At 41.2% G+C, this 20,248-nt stretch overlaps 1 protein-coding gene across 2 annotated transcripts in view; it reads left to right on the top strand.

The window, feature by feature from the left end:
- mocos (molybdenum cofactor sulfurase) overlaps positions 1-20,248 on the top strand; it is a 241,952-nt gene that overhangs the window by 19,045 nt on the left and 202,659 nt on the right. For both annotated transcript variants that reach the window (XM_060824831.1, XM_060824830.1), the window contains exon 3: positions 282-348. In XM_060824831.1, coding sequence (XP_060680814.1) covers positions 282-348 — 67 coding nt within the window. The remainder of the gene's footprint in view (positions 1-281; positions 349-20,248) is intronic.

The following is a 20,248-nucleotide window of genomic DNA, read 5'->3' as shown; positions in this document are numbered from 1 at the left end:
GATCTGTTTTCTGTGTTGACATTAACATCAACAAATAACATGGTTTATTAGTTGCTATTGTTACCAGATTAAAATTAACTAAAAATAAAAATCAAGTGCTGAAAAAACACAATTCTATCTTCTAGATATCCAATACTGTGCATTCCAACTTTATGAAGTTCATGTACATTTGTAGAAACCATGCTACTTTTAGTTGTTATATTATAGTACATTGGAATTGTTGAAGATTTTAGATTAATGACTGATCAGAACTAATCCTTTGTGTTTTTGATATGTTTCAGGTAACCCTCACAGTGCAAATATTGCCAGTCGATTGACACATGACACTATTGAACATGTTCGTTACAGGTATAAGATATATCGAGATATATCCTCAAACTTCACCCTATAAATTAAGAAATCTGTGCATCTCTTAGCTTTTCCGTATATATCTCGCATTCTCTACCATCAACACACCCCGGCCTTTTGAAAATACTGGCCCAGTTGTATGCTTCAGCCTATCTGTAGAGTTCTGTCTAAATCTTGCTGATTGTTCTTGTACCTATGAGTCTTTTTCTCTCCTTATGTCTGGTTTTATTTTGAAAAGCAGCTAGAGCAAATATTACTTGAAATATTTTGCTAAAGTATGGTTATTTGTGAATTTATTTAGTTAAATATTTACATAAGTTGCAGCATAAATTTTTAACGAACCAGAATTAAATGCTGTAAATGTTTGCAAATATTTTGATCTTTGAGTGGCAAAAATAAATTTAACATCTGCTTGATGTTAAAAATGTTTTTGAAGTCTTTGATTGTAAGTTCTGTTTTGAAGTTAAAATGAGATTTGCAAAACATCTAGACATTTTGACAAAAACAGGACATTGCAGTTGCATTTATCCTTGAGTAATTTGTCCCCATAGATAGCAGAACATGTCCAGTTTTCAACCCAGAAGTGAAAGCATATTCATAATAAATCTTTGATCTTTCAGCAAGCATTGAAAAGAATATTCCAGAACTCACTAGTAGGCTGATGGAGAAAGTGAAGTCGCATTGGGTCCAGGGTGCACCCTTTATCTGAAATCGTGAATTTTTTCTCATTAACAAGGTTGTTTGGCGTGCAGTTAACCCAACTCCACACCCACTCGATGCATGTCATTCAGATGATATGTGGGTGGGTGTGGCCCAGCACTGGCAGGCCTCAATTCTGTCTCCGGGCCTGTCGTACTCATCGTGAGTCTGCCGGTCAGTAAGGTTATTTTTTAAGTTTCACTGTCAAACTGTCACTTATTCCGAAATTTGAAAAATTCAGAATTCCGAAAACCAGCTGGTTTCGGATAAAGAATTGTGTACCTGTTGCATCTAGATGGATAGAGTACGGGTTGGACAACAAGAGACAGAAAGTAGTAGTGGAAGAGAGTTTCTCAAAATGCAGAACTGTGACCAGTGGTGTTCCACAGGAATCTGTGCTGGGACCACTGTTGTTTGTGATATACATAAATGATCTAGAGGAAGGTATAATTAGTCTGATTAGCAAATTTGCAGATGATTCTAAGATTGTTGGAGTAGCAGATAGTGAAGGGGACGGTCAGAGAATACAGCAGAATACAGACAGATTGGAGAGTTGCGCGGAGAAATGGCAGATGGAGTTCAATCCAGGCAAATGCAAAGCGATGCATTTTGGAAGATCCAATTCAAGACTGAACTATACAGTAAATGGAAAGGTCTTGGGGCGAAATGATGTATAGAGAGATCTGTGTGTTCAGGTCCATTGTACCCTGAAGGTAGCAGGTCGATAAGAGTGGTCAAGAAGGCATACGGCATGCTTTCTTTCGTTGGATGGAGTATTAAGTACAAGGTCATGTTACAGTTGTATAGGACTTTGGTTCAACCACATTTAGAATACTGTGTACAATTCTGGTTGCCACATTACCAGTACGATGTTTTGGAGAGGGTGCAGAGGAGGTTGCCTTGTATGAGGGATGAGCTAAAAATGTGTTGCTGGAAGAGCATAGCAGGTCAGGCAGCATCCAAGGAGCAGGAGAATCAACGTTTCGGGCATGAGCCCTTCAGGAATGAGGAAAGTGTGCCAAGCAGTCTAAGATAAAAGGTAGGGAGGAGGGACTTGGGGGAGGGGCGTTGAAAATGCGATAGGTGGAAGGAGGTTAAGGTGAGGGTGATATGGTGAGGGTGATAGGCCAGAGTTGGGGTGGGGTGTAGAGAGGTCAGGAAGAAGATTGCAGGTTAGGAAGGTGGTGCTGAGTTGGGGGGTTGGGACTGAGACAAGGTGGGAGGAGGAGAAATGAGGAAACTGGAGAAATCTGAGTTCATCCCTTGTGGTTGGAGGGTTCCTAGACGGAAGATGAGGCACTCTTCCTCCAGCCGTTGTGTTGCTATGGTCTGGCAATGGAGGTGACCAAGGACCTGCATGTCCTTGGTGGAGTGGGAGGGGGAGTTGAAGTGTTGAGCCACGGGGTGGTTGGGTTGGTTGGTCCGGGTGTCCCAGAGGTGTTCTCTGAAACATTCCGCAAGTAGGCGGCCTGTCTCCCCAATATAGAGGAGGCCACTTCGGGTGCAGCGGATGCAATAAATGATGTGTGTGGAGGTGCGGGTGAATTTGTGGTGGATAAGGAAGGATCCCTTGGGGCCTTGAAGGGAAGTAAAGGGGGAGGTGTGGGCACAAGTTTTGCTTTTCTTGCGGTTGCAAGGGGAAGGTGCCGGGAGTGGAGGTTGGGTTGGTGGGGGGTGTGGACCTGACGAGGGAGTCACGGAGGGAGTGGTCTTTTCAGAACGCTGATAGGGGAGGTGAGAGAAATATATCCCTGATGGTGGGGTCTGTTTGGAAGTGGCGGACCGCTTGATCTGTCATCATTTCCGTCACCTCCAAATGGTAGCTCAACACTTCAACTCCCCCTCCCACTCCACCAAGGACATGCAGGTCCTTGGCCTCCTCCATCGCCAGACCATAGCAACACAACGGCTGGAGAAAGAGCGCCTCATCTTCCACCTAGGAACCCTCCAACCAGAAGGGTTGAACTAAGATTTCTCCAGTTTCCTCATTTCCCCTACCCCACCTTGTCTCAGTCCCAACCCTCGAACTCGACACCACTTCCTAACCTGCAATCTTCTTCCTGACCTCTCTACCCCCACCCCCACTCCGGCCTATCACCCTCACCTTAACCTCCTTCCACCTATCGCATTTCCAACGCCCCTCCCCCAAGTCCCTCCTCCCTACCTTTTATCTTAGCCTGCTTGGCACACTTTCCTCATTCCTGAAGAAGGGCTCATGCCCGAAACGTCAATTCTCCAGCTCCTTGGATGCTGCCTGTCCTGCTATGTTTTTCCAGCAACACATTTTTAGCTCTGGTCTCCAGCATCTGCAGTCCTCACTTTCTCGTATGGAGGATGCTAGCTACGAAGAGAGGTTGAGTAGATTAGGATTATTTTCATTAGAAAGACAGAGGTTGAGGGGGGACCTGATTGAGGTCTACAAAACCATGAGAGGTATAGACGGGGTGGACAGCAAGAAGCTTTTTCCCAGATTGGGGAACTCAATTACTAGGGGTCATGAGTTTCAAGGTGAGAGGGGAAATGTTTAACAGAGATATACGTGGAACGTTCTTTACTCAGAGGGTGGTGGGTACCTGGATTGCATTGCCAGCAGAGGTGGTAGAGGCGGGCACGATAGCGTCATTTAAGATGTATCTAGACAGATACATGAATGGGCAGGGAGCAGAGGGATACAGAGCCTTGGAAAATAGGTGACAGACTTAGATAGAGGATGTGGATCGGTGCAGGCTTGGAGGGCTGAAGGGCCAGTTCCTGTGCAGTAATTTTCTTTGTTCTTTGTATTCCAAAAAGGTTCAGGGAAAACCGCTCATGATTCCCTCGTACACGAAGGGAGGGAAACAGAAAGCAGAAAACAATAGACCAGTTAGCCGAACATCTGTCATTGGGAAATGCGAGAGACCATTAGTAGTGAAGAAATAACAGGGCATTTAGAAAAGCTTAATGCAATTGAAGAGAGTCAATACAGTTTTGGGAAAGGAAAATCATGTTTTACAAATTTGCTAGATTTCTTTGAGGAAATAACAAGCAGAATTGATAATTGGAAACTGGTAGATGTCATGTATTTGGATATCCAGGAGGTGTTCAATAAGCTGCCATATCGAATGTACAAAATAAGATTGTATGATATTGGAGGTAATCCTCATGAATTGAGGATTTGTAAACACAAAGAAGATAAAGAATCTGAATTGTTGGGTCTTTTTCATATTATAAAGTGTAACTAGTGGAGTTCTATAAGAATTAGTCTAAGGTCGTCAATTATATACTATCTATATTAATGAATTAGGAGAGGGAATCAGAGCGTAATGTATCCAAACTTGCAAACGATATAAAAATAGGTGGGAAGGCATGTTGTGAGGAGGACATAAGGAAACTAAGGGGATCTAGATAGATTGAGTAGGTTGGCAAAATGTGATTGATAGACTTTAATGTGGGAAAATGTGAAGTAGGAAGAATAAAACGGCAAGTTATTATTTAAATAGAGGGAGACTCTAAAAAGTTACAGTGCAGAGATACCTAGTTTTTGTTGTGCATGAAACACAAAAATAGTAAGAAGGCAATTTGAATTTTAATATTTATTGATCAGGAGTTGGAATTTAAAATTGGCAAAGTCTTGTTACAACTATAATGATACTGCTCCTTTAACAACATTATGTTGTCCTTGTTTTTTGTTCTCAGCACTCGTAAAGACACAAGTGCTGGGGTGTCTAGCTTTGTTGGGTTTTAGGGCCAATTTGACTATAGCTAACAAATACTGACTCAGGCAAAAGGCTTTCATGCTTAAATAAAACACTTGTGCAATGAAAGGGGAGTGGCCAGATCTCTCAGCACAGCTTTTCTCTGGTTTGGTTTGTTTTGGTTTTAGTCTGGTTGTTCAGAGCAAGCAATCAATTTTGAAGCTGCTGGACTCAAAGGCGCAGGTCCATGCTGATCCTCCCTCTCTCTGACATCTCTCCTGTCAGATTCTGGTTTTGACTTTATCTTTTTTGCCAAGGGTTGTTTTTGGGCATTGTTGCAGGAATTTGCAACACCATCATTAAGTTGTGATAATCTGTTGGGTTTTCAAATAGGGTAGGTTATTTTATATTCTGTTGAAAATGTGTTGCTGGTTAAAGCACAGCAAGCCAGGCAGCATCCAAGGAACAGGAAATTCGACGTTTCGGGCACAAGCCCTTCATCAGGATTCCTGATGAAGGGCTTGTGCCCGAAACGTCGAATTTCCTATTTCTTGGATGCTGCCTGGCCTGCTGTGCTTTAACCAGCAACACGTTTTCAACTGTGATCTCCAGCATCTGCAGACCTCATTTTTTACCCGACTATTTTATATTCTGCTTGTGTTTCATTTGGTAATCTTGCAAATAAATTCTGTTTTGTTTAAAATTAAGTGATTGGGCTAGCTCCTTTGCACCTGGCAACTAGCAAAGTTAGGGTTCTGGCTACTTTCTTGAAATGTTTTGAAAGCCTGGTCCATAACACAACCATACAGAGTGTTGATGTTGCCATAACTGGAGTACTGTATGCAGTTTTGGTCCCCATATTCAAAAAATGGATATTCTGGCATTGGACACGGTTCCAAAGATAATCACTAAGCTGAATTGTAGGATTAAGGACTTGACTTATCAAGAAGGGCTAAAGAGGTTAAGCCTTTATTTGTAAGAGATCAGCAGAATAATCGATGATCTTATTAAAACTTAACAAAACATCTGAGGGGGCTTGACAGGGTGGATGTCAGAGTAGAAACAGGAAAGCTTATGGTAGACACTGAGGGTTCAAAACAGAAGAAACCCGAGAGGAGTTTAGAACGTACAGGAGGTTATTTGAAAAATAAATTAGGATGGTGAGAAGGGGTTATGAGAATATACTGGCAGGAAAAGTGAAGGAAAACCCAGATGCATTTTATAAGCACATTCGGCGAAAGAGGATAACCAAGGAATGGGTAGGCCATACTCAGGACCTAAGTGACAATGTGTTAGGAGCCAGGACACACGGATGAGGTTTTAAATGATTTTCAGCTCTCTCTACCAGGTTTTGCCCACTCACTCAACCTATATGGATCCCTGTATGTCCTCTTCACAGCGTGCCCTCCCACCTGTTTTTATATAATCAGCACATTTGGAAATGTTACACTCTGATCCCCTCTTTCAAGTCATTGGAATAGTTAGTTTGTAATGAGAACCTAGAGTTAATCCTTGTGGCAGTCCACAAGTTATGCTTTCCAACCTGAAAAAAATCCATTAATTATTCAAGAACGGTGGCAGCGATAAATCAGGGAACTATAGGTCATTGAGTGTAACATCAGTGAATGACAAATTGTTTATTTATTGTCACTTTGTATTTAACAAATAAATACAGTGGAAAGTGTAAAATGTCATCATGCTCCGACACTATTTTGACTTCACAAAAATAAAGATATATCTAAAATATAACTAAAAATAGAGTTCTTCCTCTCTTGTACTCTACTCACCATAATGTGGGATCTCTCCACAACGGGCTCCACGTCCACCAACGCCCCTACATCAAAATCTATTCCAGAATCCCGCTTCAGGGTCACCCCTGCCATTATCATTCCATCACCAAAAGTATCATACCCGGCCTACCACGCCACTGCTTATGCAACTCCCATTCCCATCACTCCACCAGAAGTACCAATTCGGGCCTACTGCATGGCTGCAGTTGACTGATACCGACTGCAGATTTCAGCTTCTCCACCAACTACAGAGACTGCCCTACTGTCATTGCCATCTTGAAAACCGATGCCAGTGCCATGGCCTCGAGTCCTGCGCTGGGCCCACCAACATCAAAGTTGCCATGCTTCAGCACCACCTCTTGCTGTTAGGTCCACACTTGCTGCCATAGCAAGATGTCCAAGTGCTCACTGTCCTCTGTGCTGGGCTCGTTCTTCCGAGGAGCTGACCCCTGCCACCGCTGCCAAAGATACCGAAAAGGCCTCTAAAGAGATAAAAAAAAGATAAAATAGAGGAAAAGAAAACAGCAAAAGCAAAGAAACAGAAAAAGAGAAAAGAAAGAAGCAAAGAACACAGATGGAAGCACTTGAACTCCTGGCCTGGAGCTTGGATTCAGCGCCACTACTCCATCATCATCTTGGATCAAGACAAATTGGTACGCAAACTTTTGTACAATGTCATGAGGACAGAATTAATCACTACTTGGAATAACAGTAATTAATCCAGAAAAGGGAGCACTTGACAAGGGAGTAGCAAGTCTAACAAATCTGATTGAATGTTTTCAGCAAGTACAATGCAGTTGAAATATTCTACTACGAATTTCAGTAAGGCTTTTGATAATCTGTCATATTATCTGTGATAATCTGTCAAGAAGGGAAGAGCTCCCAGGATCTAGACCAATTTGGAAATTTGATCCAAAATTGCCTTAATGGCGTACTGCAGGGCTCAGTGCTGGGCTCCTTGTTGTTTGCAGTGCATATTCGTGATATAGACATGACTGTAGGAAGTTTGATCAGTAAGTTCAGAGGTGTTACAAAAGGTTTTGCTGTGGTAAATAATGAGGAGGAAAGCCTTAGACTCCAGAATGAGCTGACCAGAATGTCAGAACAGTAGCAGATAGAGTTTAATCCGAAAATGTGTGAAGTGATACATGGAACTGCAGGAGTTGGGGGAGATACTAAATGATTATTTTATATCAGTTTCCTGTGGAGAAGGATATGGAAGATATAGGACGTGGTGAAATAAATAACGCCATCTTGAAAAATGTCCATATCACAGAGAAGGAGGTGGTTCTGGGCATCTTAAAACACACAAAGATGGATGTATCCCCAGAACCTGATTGGCTGTATCCTAGAACTTTGTGAGAAGCTAGGGAAGTAATTGCTGGGCCACTTCATGAGATATTTGTATCATCAGTAACAACAGGTAAGAAGTCTTAGAGGTTAGCTAACATGGTGCCACTATTTGAGAAAGGTGAAAGGAAAAGCCTTATCACTATTGACCGATGAGCCAGACTTCAGTGGTGGGCAAGTTGTTGGAGGGAGAGGATTTACATGTATTTGGAAAGGCAAGGACTTATTAAGGATAGTCAACATGGCTGTGTGCATGAGAGTTTGTGTCTTGCTAACTTGATTATGTTTTTTTGAAGAAGTAACAAAAAGGATTGATGTGGGCAGAGTGGTAGATGTGATCTATATGGATGTCAAAAAGGCACTTAACAAGGTTCCTTGTGGTCAACTGGGTTAGCAAGGTTAGATCTCATGGAATACAGGGAGATCTAGCCATTTGGATACAGAACTGATTTGATGGTAGAAGGCAGAGGGTGGTGGTGAAGGGTTGCTTTTCAGACTGGAGGCCTGTGACCAGCGGTGTTTTCCCAGGATCGCTGATGGATCCACTACTTTTTGTCATTTATGTAAATTCATCATTAACATAAATGATTTGGATGTGAACCTTGAGGTATGCTTAGAAAGTTTGCAGATGGCACCAAAATTGGAGGTGTAGTGGACAGCGAAGTAGGTTACCTCAGATTTCAATCGAATCTTGATCAGATGAGCCAATGGGCTGAGTGGTAGATGGAGTTTAATTTAGATAAACGTGAACTGCTGCATTTTGGAAAGGCAAATCAGGGCAGGACTTATAGACTCAATGGTAAGGTCCTGGAACGTGTTGCTGGACAAAGAGACCTGGGACTGCAGGTTCATATTTCCCTGAAAGCGGAGTCGCAGGTAGATAGGATAGTGAAGAAGGTGTTTGGTATGCTTGCTTTTTTGATCAGTTCATTGAGTATAAGAGTTGGGAGGTCATGTTGTGGCTGTACATTGGTTAGGCCATTTTGGAATACTCAGTTCAATTCTGATCTCCTTGCTGTAGGTAGGATGTTTTGAAACTTGAAAGGGTTCAGAAAAGATTTACAATGATACTGCCAAGATTGGAGGGTTTTGAGCCATAGGGAGAGGCTGAATAGGTTGGGACTATTTTCCTGGAGTGTCAGAGGCTGAGGGGTGGCCTTGTAGAGGTTTATTGAATAATGAGGGGCATGGATAGGGTAAATAATTAAGGTATTTTCCCTGGATTGGGGGAGTCCAAAACTAGAGGGAAATGGTTTAAGCTGAGAGGGGGAAAATTTAAAAGGTACCTAAGGTGCAATTTTTTTCATGCAGAAGGTGATGCGTGGATGGGACGAGCTGCAAGAGGAAGTGGTGGGGGCTGATATAGTTACAACATTTAAAATACAACTGTCAGAGGGATATAGGTTAAATGTGAGCAAATGGGCCTAGATTTATATGGGATATCTGGTCAGCATTGGCGAGTTGGACCGAAGGGTGTTTCCTTGTGCATCTCTATGATGCATTTGAACTGACTAACAAGGCAAGCGAGTACACGATAAATAGTAAGACACTGTGGAGTATCGGAGGGACCACCATGTGCATGGTTTGTAGATCTGTGAAGGCAGCAGTTTGGATTGATAAGGTTGTTAAGAAAGTGTGTAGGATACTTGCCTGTGTTAGTCAAGGCATTGATACAGAGCAAGGAGATTATGATGGAGCCATATGTAATGTTAGTTAGAGTTTGGTCTCCATATTATATGAAGTTCGTGATTGCATGAGAGAGGGTGCAGACGTGTAAGGATGTTTCCTGATGTGGAGCAATTCTGCAATGAAGAGAGGCTAGTTAGACTTTGAGCAGAGAAGGATGAGGGAGGACCCTGACTGAGGTGTACAAAATTGTGAGGGACATAGAAAGAGTAAATAGAGAGAAATTTTTGCCTTTATTGGAAGGGTGCATAATCACATAAAGGTTAATAGATTTCAAGTAAGGGGCAGGTAGTTTATGGGGATTTAACTACAAATTTTTTCAGTCAGAGGGTGGTCAGTATAAGACCATAAGACATGGGAGCAGAAATTAGGCCATTCAGCCCATTAAATCTGCTCCACCATTCAATCATGGTTGGTAAGATTCTCAACTGCTTTCTTCCCATAACCCTTGATCCCCTTGACAATCAAGAATCTAACTATCTCTGTCTTAAATATACTCTATGTCCTGGCCTCCACAGTCTTCTTTGGCAGTGAATTCCATAGATTCACCACTCTCTGGCTGAAGAAGTTTCTCCTTATCTCCATTCTAAAATGTCTTCCCTTTACTCTAAGGCGGTGCCCTTGGGTCCTAGTCTCTCCTCCCAATGCAAACCTCCATTCTGTCCAGACCATTCAGTATTCTGTAAATTTCAGTTCCCTCCCCCCACCCCCATCCTTCTAAACTCCACTGAGTATCTACTCAGAGTCCTCAAACATTTCTCATGTGTTAAGCTTTTCATTCCAGGGAGCATTCTTGTGAACCTCCTCTAAACCAATACATCTTTCCTGAGATGTGGTGCCAAAAACTGTGCACAATACTCTAAATGTCATCTGACCAGTATCTGAAACTCACTGCCTGAAAGGATGATAGAAGCAGAAATATTTGCAATAGTCAAGTATGTTTAGATGAACACTGGAATTACTAAGGCACACAAGACTCCGGGCCAATGGTAATTGGGATTAGAGCAGATAAGTGCTGATGGCCAACATGGACATGATGATCCAAAAGGTTTGTTTCTTTGCTGTATTACTTAAGACACAATAGCATACCCAGTCTGCCTTTGATCAAGCATACCATCATGCTAAAGGGCCCACATAATTACGTATTTTATTTCAAAATTGTTAATATATTTTTAAAGTAGCCCCACCACTATTGATCCTCCTTGTCCCTACTCACTGCTATAGCAAAATATTTTTGAGGAAAAACACTGAATGGACAAATTTGCAATTGTAAATTTGAGATAACACCTCTCTGAAAATATTACTGCCTTAAGTTCAGTGCAATGAACAGTGGAATAAAGCAAGGAATAAGGCAGTCTTGCTTCCCATATCTAACCAGTTTGATTAGTTGATGCTGACAAATTTCAAGTACGTCTTAGGTTGCTGTGATATTTCAGTGCTTAATTTTTTAGGGAACAACGATACATGCTGTAATACATATCACAATGTGAAGGGGAAGTAGTTTTTCCTACACTTACGCAAAGCCATGGTTAGACATCACCTCCGTTACAGTGCATTGTTTTGGAAACTAAGCCTTAGAAAGGCTAGATGTATTCTGGAATGAATGCAGCACAGATTTACCAGAAGTTTAAGATATCTTATGAAGAGACATTACATAAACCATGTTTGTGTTCTCTGGAATATGAAAATTGATTTGATTGAGGATTTTATGATTTTGAAAGAAATTGATAGGGTATATACAATACTTTTCTTTTGATGGGGTTGTCTAGGATGTGGGTCTGAACATTTAAATTAGAGCTGGACCATGCTGGAAAGTAGTTGGGAAACACTTAATTATGAAAAAGGAGAAAAGAAGTTTGGAACTTCTCCCTGCACAAAGCAGTAGATTCTTGTTCAATTGGTAATTTTATATTTGTGATTGATAAATTTTCACTAGTCAAAGCTATGCATAACAAAGCTATGGAGCCACAGCAGATTCATGGAGTTATGATAAAGATCAGCAATGATCTAATTGAATAATGGAAGTGGCTCAAGAACCTGAATGACAGAAACCTGCACCCATTTTCCTAATACAAAAGTTAGATATTAGCATTGGATATGTTAAATGTGATTTGTCACCACAAATTTCATTAGTCTTGTATATCTAATTCTTATGAGCTTGCCATAATATATTTTATTTTGAGTACCAATTCAATATTTCTTTGCCATTTGTAAAACAGTAATTTTGCTTATTAAAGTAAGTGGAAAAAACCACTATACTTCCGTAATGGATTTTGTTGCCAATGATTGATGTAATTGTGATACAGTTGGGAATTTGGATAGAGCATCAGACCACTGTTCATTTTTCTGAAGTGTTTCTAGGGGACATTGTGTCCTTGATGATTGTCATTTCTCTACAATTACTGTGGTATTTCATACAGATATTGCTTGTCATAGGTCACAAGTCTGCTATTTATTTTTAATCCACTAAGTACTTTATGAGTATGGAGCTGCATTCTAAAAGTGTTTGCTTGATAATCAATTTTAAACTGACCACAGTTGCATACATTTGTTAGAATGAGTTCTGGCAAATAAAGAATATGAATCTCCATCCAAATGATTCTCCATTAAAATATTGTATGGTTTTTATGAGCATATATGTTCGTCTTGTTGGAACTAATACATGTTTTAAGTGCTCAGATTAGGTATTGGGACATTGTGCATTAACATTCAATGCACTTTTACATTTGCCTGTAAATCCAGGTTAAGTTTTCAGGTTGTAAATATTTTAATATAAAAAAGGAAACAAATAAAATGGAACACTCAGTAGGCCAATTTGTATTTTTAATGAGAAAAAAGGTTATGCCCGACCTATTGGATTTTATCCTTCACATTATGGAATATCCAAGATATTACCCGTCTTAATTTTTCAGATTTTTCTTTACTGATCAGCTATATTTTGGCAGTATTTCATACATTTGGATGAAGTTATTTAAAGGCCAACATCATGGGGTCCTTTCCTAACTGAGTTATCAATACCTCATTTGGTGGAGACTGCAGGGAGGAAACCTTGCCAACCATCCTGAGAAGAATCTTCTTCAGAAGGTTTCTTCATTCGAGGGGGAGGAGGAGCTGCTTTGCAGAGCTGTCCTCTTGCTGACAGACACTGCAGATTTCATTGGTATCTGCAGGAGGGAAAAAAAAACAATGAGTTGTGAAATAGGAGCAGAGTTTTGAGCACATTAAGTGTGCATTCACAGTGATGGTAATGGGAGAGCAGTATAGCAGTGGACAATGAATTTTAAAATAAGAAAAGTACTGCAACTGCTAGAAATATGAAACAAAAACAAAAATACTGGTGAAACTCAGCAGTCTGGTAGCACCTTTGGAGGGAAAATAGAGTTAATGTTTCATATCTGGTGACTCCTCATCTTCTGTTCTTGTCCTCTGCACCACTTCATCTACCAGAATCTCTAGGTCTCTATTGGCAAAGTGTGGACCTAACTTTCTTATGTCCACCAACTCAGGAAATTTACAGGAATAGTGAAGGGCAACTCTGGACAGACAATGATTTACCTGGTGCTCAACTGCATTTTAAAAATGGTGCTGAAACTGGGAATCCTGGAAGATCCTGGCAGTGATAAGCACTTCTCCAACTAATGAGAGGGAGACTGTGTGCAAGTGGAGTACAATTGAGGCAAGGTGCATAGTTAATGAAACAACCTGCAGAGAATAGCATGAGAAAACTAGCTTAGGCTCATGGAGAGAAAACTTACCATGAAACTTCCACAACTGGCACTTAGCTAATTGCTAGCCCATAGTTTCCATTCTTTGTCAGTTACCCTTTTATGATCTAAATGACCTCTTAATAAGGTAAAAGCAAGGTCAAGTCACCATGGACCTACTGCATCATAGGCCTGCTGTCTCATTAGAGAGAGAGATAGAGATCTTTGATAATGATTTAACCTGCGTGTCACCAGGCCTCAGGCAAGGGGAAAGATTGGGAAGGAGAGTCCTTCATGGTAACTCACGCTGGTGGAATTGAACCCATGCTGTTTACTTCACTCTACATTGCAAACCAGTAGTTTTCTATGACTATAAACCTGCCTTCATTCTCCTGTTTCAGAAACTGACTTAAGAGCAAGTGAGTAGGAATTTCTTCCAGCAGAGAGTAGTGAATCAGTGGAATCCTTTAAACAAGAAGCCTGTAAGCGTTAGGTTGTTAGGTGTGTTCAAGGCTGAGAGAGACAGATTTTAATCAGTACAGGAATCCACGATTATGGGGGAAAGGCAGGAAAGTAGAATTGAGGAATATCAGATTAGCAATGATCTCGCTGAATGGCCTATTACTGATTGTTATAGTTGTTGTAATTTATGTCAATTTATTACACATATTTAATATGCATGGGCAGAGCTCACAGTATTATATCATTAGTGGTGATGTTGTATATTTGGAGTGTAAATTCTGTCATGAATTTATTATCCTAATTCCCTTACTTTCATCACTTTGCACACTTCTCACTTACAGTCAAAGTTAAATTCTTATAAATTTTAAAATTGTCATTTTCCACATACATATTAGTTGTGTATGGTACTTCACTCAGATTAAAAGTTTTTTTATAGATTATTACAGTGTGGAAACAGGCCCTTCAGCCCAACAAGTTCACACCGACCCTCCGAAGAGCAATCCACCCAGACCCATTCCCCTTTCACCTAACACTACAGGCAATTTATCATGGCCAATTCACCTAACCTGTACATTTTTTGGACTGTGGGAGGAAACTGGAGCACCCGGAGGAAACCCACGCAGACAGGGAGAGAATGTGCAAACTCCACACAGACAGTTGCCTGAGGCAGGAAATAAACCTGGGTTTCTGGCACTGTGAGGCAGCAGTGCTAACCACTGTGCCACCCCTAAAAATGTTTACCAGTAAAACCCATTCTATTTTGATAAATATTTTGAGAATTTTGGGAATATTTTTGATCTGTAATCAGAGTGTAGATGCATTCACCCTATCCTCTAAGTTGGACAGGAGGCCAGTTTTTGACTTAGTGCCTGCATGTCAAGTAATACTTCCACTTGGATTGTACTGCCTTACCCTCTTACTGGTTACCCAAGCCGTGCATTGTTTTGAATCTGAATTGAAAGAGAAGTTAGTGATAAGGGTTAGAAAATGAGTCTCACTGAAAGAAGTTGCATTTTGTCATTCAAATAATGCCCACTAACAAATTCTGCCTCGGTGATAATTTATTGCCCCCAAGATCACGAATCCCAATCTTGTATGACATTTTTCAAATGCCTTTTGGAAATGACCATTCCTTTTCCTAGTTATTATGTTTCTTCCTCTCCCACAGACCCAAACAGTCCCTCTCCACTAACACCCTCATTCATTTAGCAGAACTGGTCCTCACCTTTAACAACATCACCTTGAATCCTCCCACTTTAAACAAACCAGAGGGATGTCTATAGGTACCTGCGTGGGTCTGAGCTATGCCTGTCTTTTCAAAGGATATGTGGAACAGTCCCTCTTCCGTAGCTACACCGGTTGCATCTCCCACCTCTCCTCCGCTACATTGGTGACGTAATGGCGCTGTTTCATGCTCCCTCAAGTAGCTTGAACAGTTCAACAATTCACCCACACCTTCCACTCTGACCTCAAATTCACCTGGACCATCTTGTGACACCTGCCTCTCCTTCCTGGGTGTCTCCATCTCCATCTCTGGTAACTAACTCAGCACTGACATTTATTTCAAATTAACCGACTCCCATACCAACCTCAACTACACCTCCACCCAGCCCCTCTCCTGCAAAAGTGCAATCCCATACTTGCAATTCCTTCGCCTCTGCCATATCTGCTCACAGGATGAATGATTCCACTCCAGGACATCACTTCAAGGACCATAATTTCCCGTCCCAACCCCCATTTGCTTTCCACAGGGACTGTTTCCTCTCTGACTCCTTCGTTAGGTCCACACTCCCCACCAATCTCTCCTCCATATCTGGCACCTTTCCCTGTGGCCAGAGAAGGTGCAAAACCTCCCCTTTTACCTCAACCCAAGGACTCACTTCAGGTCTGGTGGAGATTTACTTGCATTTCCTCTAACCTGACTCATTGCATCTGTTGCTCCCGATGTGGTCTCCTCTACATTGGAGAGACCAAGCGCAAATATGGGGACTGGTTCAGGGAACATCTATGGTCCGTATGCTCCAGTCAACCCCAACTGCCAGTTTACAGCCATTTTAGCTCCCCCTCCCATTCTACTGATGACATGTCCATTCGGACCTCCTCCACCATCAAAATAAGGCCACAATCAAATGGAAGAAAGAACACCTCTTCTTTCACCTCAGGAGTTTACAACCATACAGTCTTAACATGGAATTCACCAGCTTCCAAATCTACCCCCCACCCCCCAACTTCATCCTAGGTCCAGACCTCCCTCTTTGCCCCATCCCCTTGACTTGATTTAATCTGTACATCTTCCTTCCTACCTATCTGCTCCACCCTTCCCACTGACCAATCACAATCACCTTCTACCTGGATCCACCTATCATCATCCCACCTACCTTTACCCCAGTCCCACACCTCCCTCTATTTATTTCTCAGCCCTTTTGCCCCTCCCCAGTCCTGATGAATGGTCCTGACCTGAAATGTTGACTCCCTGCTTCTCTGATGCTGTTTGACCTGCTGAGCTTTATCAAGCTCCACACTTTGTCAACTCTGACTTTATAGAATCTGCAGTCGTAACGATCTCCTAGTTATTATGTGGTCTTGTGTGTTGTGTGGTCTTGTGTTTTGTAATTTGGAAGGCGTGTGTTAATAATGGCTCTGTGAAATCCTGTGAGGATATGCTTGTCATAATCACATGGTATGGATCCAAAATCAAAAGATTGCAGCAGTTGGAAATCTATAATAAAAATTAAAAGTGATGGAATACTTGTGAGGTCAAACAGAACACCAGAACACATGAATTAGGAGTGGGTGTAGGCTATTTGGCCCCTTCATCCTGCCTTGCCATTTGATAAAATTATAGTTGATTTGATCATGTCCTCAATTCTACTTTTCTTATGGTTTGAGTCCATAAGTTTTGCCCCCTTTGTTGATCAAAAGTATATATAACCCAAACTTACATATGTTCAATGACCCAGCCTCCACTGCTTTGTGAAGGAAAGACAATTGTGAAGGAAGACAATTATATGTGCTAATGACCTTTTCAGAGAAAATAGTTCCCTTATCATAGTGAAACACCCGCAATTTCTAAAATTTCGCTAATTTTAAACTCGCCACATGGGGAGAAATCCTTCCAATTTATACCTTGTCAGTTTCCTCAGATTTATAAAAATGAGTCACCATATCTATTTACCATCATTTTTTGATTTATGTATGAATGCACCTAGCTCTGCAAAGTGCCTCCATTCAAATAACATATTGTTTTCCACCAAAGTGAATAAAATCATATTTTACATTATACTCCATCTGCCAAATTTTACCAATTCACTTAATCTAAGTCCCTCTGTAGATGCTACTCTCTTGATAACCTACTTTCTTACCTATTTTAGATTGCTAAATTTGCTAATAGCACATACATTAGGTCCTTGCCTCCAAGTCATTGATATAGGTTGTAAATTGTTCAGGCAGCGTTGATCCCTGTGACGGTCCACCAGTAACAATTTGACAACTAGAAAATGACCAATTTATAACTATTATCTATTCACTGACCAATCCTTTGTCCATTTTAATGTATTCCCCCTACACCATGAGGTAGCATCGTGGAGACTTGAAAGGTTAACTCATTAACTAAAACGTTAAAATCAGTCAGGAATGTTAACTCTGTTTCTGTCCAAAGATGATTCCTGAACTTCCAAATATATGCCACAGACTGATATCTCAGCAGACTGAAATGGGAGAGTGCACTGTATGTCAAGACCACCTATTCCACGGGTCATAACATCAATATAAATGATTTTGCCCAGTTCTTGATTTATCCAAGCACGGGTCAGCTAAATCAGTTGGCTGGATAGCCGGTTTATGGTGCAGAGTGTGCGTTCAATTCCTGCACCAGCTGAAGTTAACATGAAGAACTCTCCATCTCAACTTCTCCTCTCAGCTGAGGTGTGGTGATCCTCAGAGTAATTCATCATCAGCCATCTTTCTCTAATGAGAGAGCAGCCCTATGATATGGTAGGACTATGATGACTCAGCATTTACCTTTATAGCTAATTATTTGCTTTGTCTATTTTAGACTTAGAATAAGAAGATCTATCAACTAGGTTTTTTTAATACAAATTATTACTTTATTATGAAGCATAACTTATTTAATGAAGATGCAGACGTACACACACACATCCAGGTAAGGGAGAAAAGAAAACTGATTTCTTTCTCCAGAGATTCACTTTGTCAAATAATAGTTAGTTCTTGAAGGAAATAAAAGGGAAAGATGTGGAATGTTCAAATGGGTGTCGTTTTGGTACACAAAGACATGTCACTGAACATGTGCAACTCTGAGTTCTTAGCAGATATAGATTGGTGAAGAAACACAATATCGAGAACTCTTCAAGATGCTGTTCAAGGGAACAGTCAGGGTTCACAATGGACTGAAAAGGGTGTTTCAAAAGCAAAGAGATGATCTGGACAGCCTTCTCCTTAGCAGGCTTTTCTTTCAAACTGTAGATGAAACAATCTCTGACTGCTTGCAAAACATAGTTCAAACAAAAATTATCACTCTTGCAGTCATAAGTTCAATTATGTATTTTTCTAGAAGTGATTCAAACAATTAAATTAAGTGTGATTTTGAAGAAACAGCTTGATTAGAAAAACAGTTTCAGTTTACAAAAGTAAACTGGGTATCTCCACAGCACTCAAAATAAATTCATGTTTCTACAATCCTTCAAAACACAAGTCCTCAAAAAAAATTAAATATGATAATAGTGCTGTGCAATATATGCCAGTTATATGGTGAAAGGGGGGCGGTTATAATGAACACAGTACCACATGTGGATAGTGGGGTGGGGGGAAATAACATGTTTGCAGTGATGGAAAGAACATGAAATAAAGCAAGATAGAAAATATTCTGAAGGATGGAGTTACCAATGAGAAGGGCTCAGGAGAAACAACGCAAGTATCTCTGGTCTGGAAAATATACCTCTTGTGAACTGCAGTTACGCCTTGGGCACTTTTTTCTTTGACTTGCCTTCCTTTTGAGCTCTTTGATCACCATTGTGCCCATTTGTCATGAAACTCTTTAGCCCAACAGTATGAATGTCACTCATTCATAGAGTCATAGAGATGTACAGCACAGAAACAGACCCTTCATGCCAACCAGATATCCTAACCTAATCTGGTCCTGTATGGCCTATATCCCTTTAAACCCTTCCTATTCATATCTCCATCCAGATGCCTTTTAAATGCTGTAAATGTACCAGTCTCCACACTTCCACTGGCAGCTCACTCCATACACGCACCACCCTCTGTGTGAAACAATTGCCCCTTAGGTCCCTTTTATACTTTTCCCCTCTCACCCTAAACCTATGCCTTCTAATTCTGGACTCCCCTACCCCAGGGAAAAGACTTTGTCTATTTATCCTATCCATGCCCTTCCATAATTTTATAAACCTCTATAAGGTCACCCTTCAGCCTCTGTCTCTCCAGAGAAAACAGTCCCAGCCTATTCAGCCTTTCCCTATAGCTCAAATTCTCCAAACTTTCCTTGCGTGCTAGATTAGATTTTTTTTTAGTTATTAGACTCCCTATAGTGTGGAAACAGGCCTTTTGGCCCAACAAGTGCACACCGACCCTCCGGAAAATAACCCACCCAGTTCCATTTCCCTCTGACTAATGCACCTGTCATTATGGGCAATTTAGCATGGCCAATTCACCCGATCTGCACATTTATGGATTGTGGGAGGAAACCAGAACACCCGGAGGAAACCCACGCAGACACAGGGTGAACGTGCAAACTCCACACAGACAGTTGTCCGAGGCTGGAATCAAACCTGGAACCTGGTGCTGTGAGGCAGCAGTGCTAACCACTGAGCCACTTATTTAGTACTTATTTAGCAGCATTTGGCAATCCTGGATTTTTTTGTGCTAGAGTTTCAGCTATGTCTGAAGTCACTTTTAGAGAATACAATATACAAGTTAATGTATACCTCCCCTTTAATACATGAAAGCTGCCTTTACATGGTATCAAAAACACACAATATTAATGCTTTTTCGAAACAATTAGATGAGTTGTCAATAAACAATGCAAATCAGCTCTCCTTTTACCTATGTATTAGGCACAGAGATCAAAATATCACCATTTCTTTGTCTGAAAATTAAAATAATGTGCAATTTAAACTTTTGAATTCTGTGTTTGATTTATAAATGGTGTAATTAGCAGAGAATTTGCTGCACATCCAAACACCTCTTCTACTGTCTCTGAGAGCAATGATGTGGTCTCCTCTACATTGGGGAGACAGGACACCAACTCGCGGATCATTTCAGGGAGCATCACTGAGTCACATGCACCAAACAACCCCACCACCCCGTGGCCGACCACTTCAACTCGACCTCCCACTTTGCCAAAGACATGCAATTCCTGGGCTGCCTCCACCGCCAAATCCAAGGCACCCTACAACTGGAGGAAGAATGTTTCATCTTCTGCCTTGGGACCCTTCAACCACACAGCATCAACATCGACCACTAGTTTCCTAATCTCTTCTGCCCCCACCTCGTCCTAGAT

The sequence above is a fragment of the Hemiscyllium ocellatum genome, chromosome 5 (assembly GCF_020745735.1).
Source record: "Hemiscyllium ocellatum isolate sHemOce1 chromosome 5, sHemOce1.pat.X.cur, whole genome shotgun sequence".
Classification (NCBI taxonomy): Eukaryota; Metazoa; Chordata; class Chondrichthyes; order Orectolobiformes; family Hemiscylliidae; genus Hemiscyllium; species Hemiscyllium ocellatum.
This window is presented reverse-complemented; position numbering and strand designations above follow the sequence as displayed.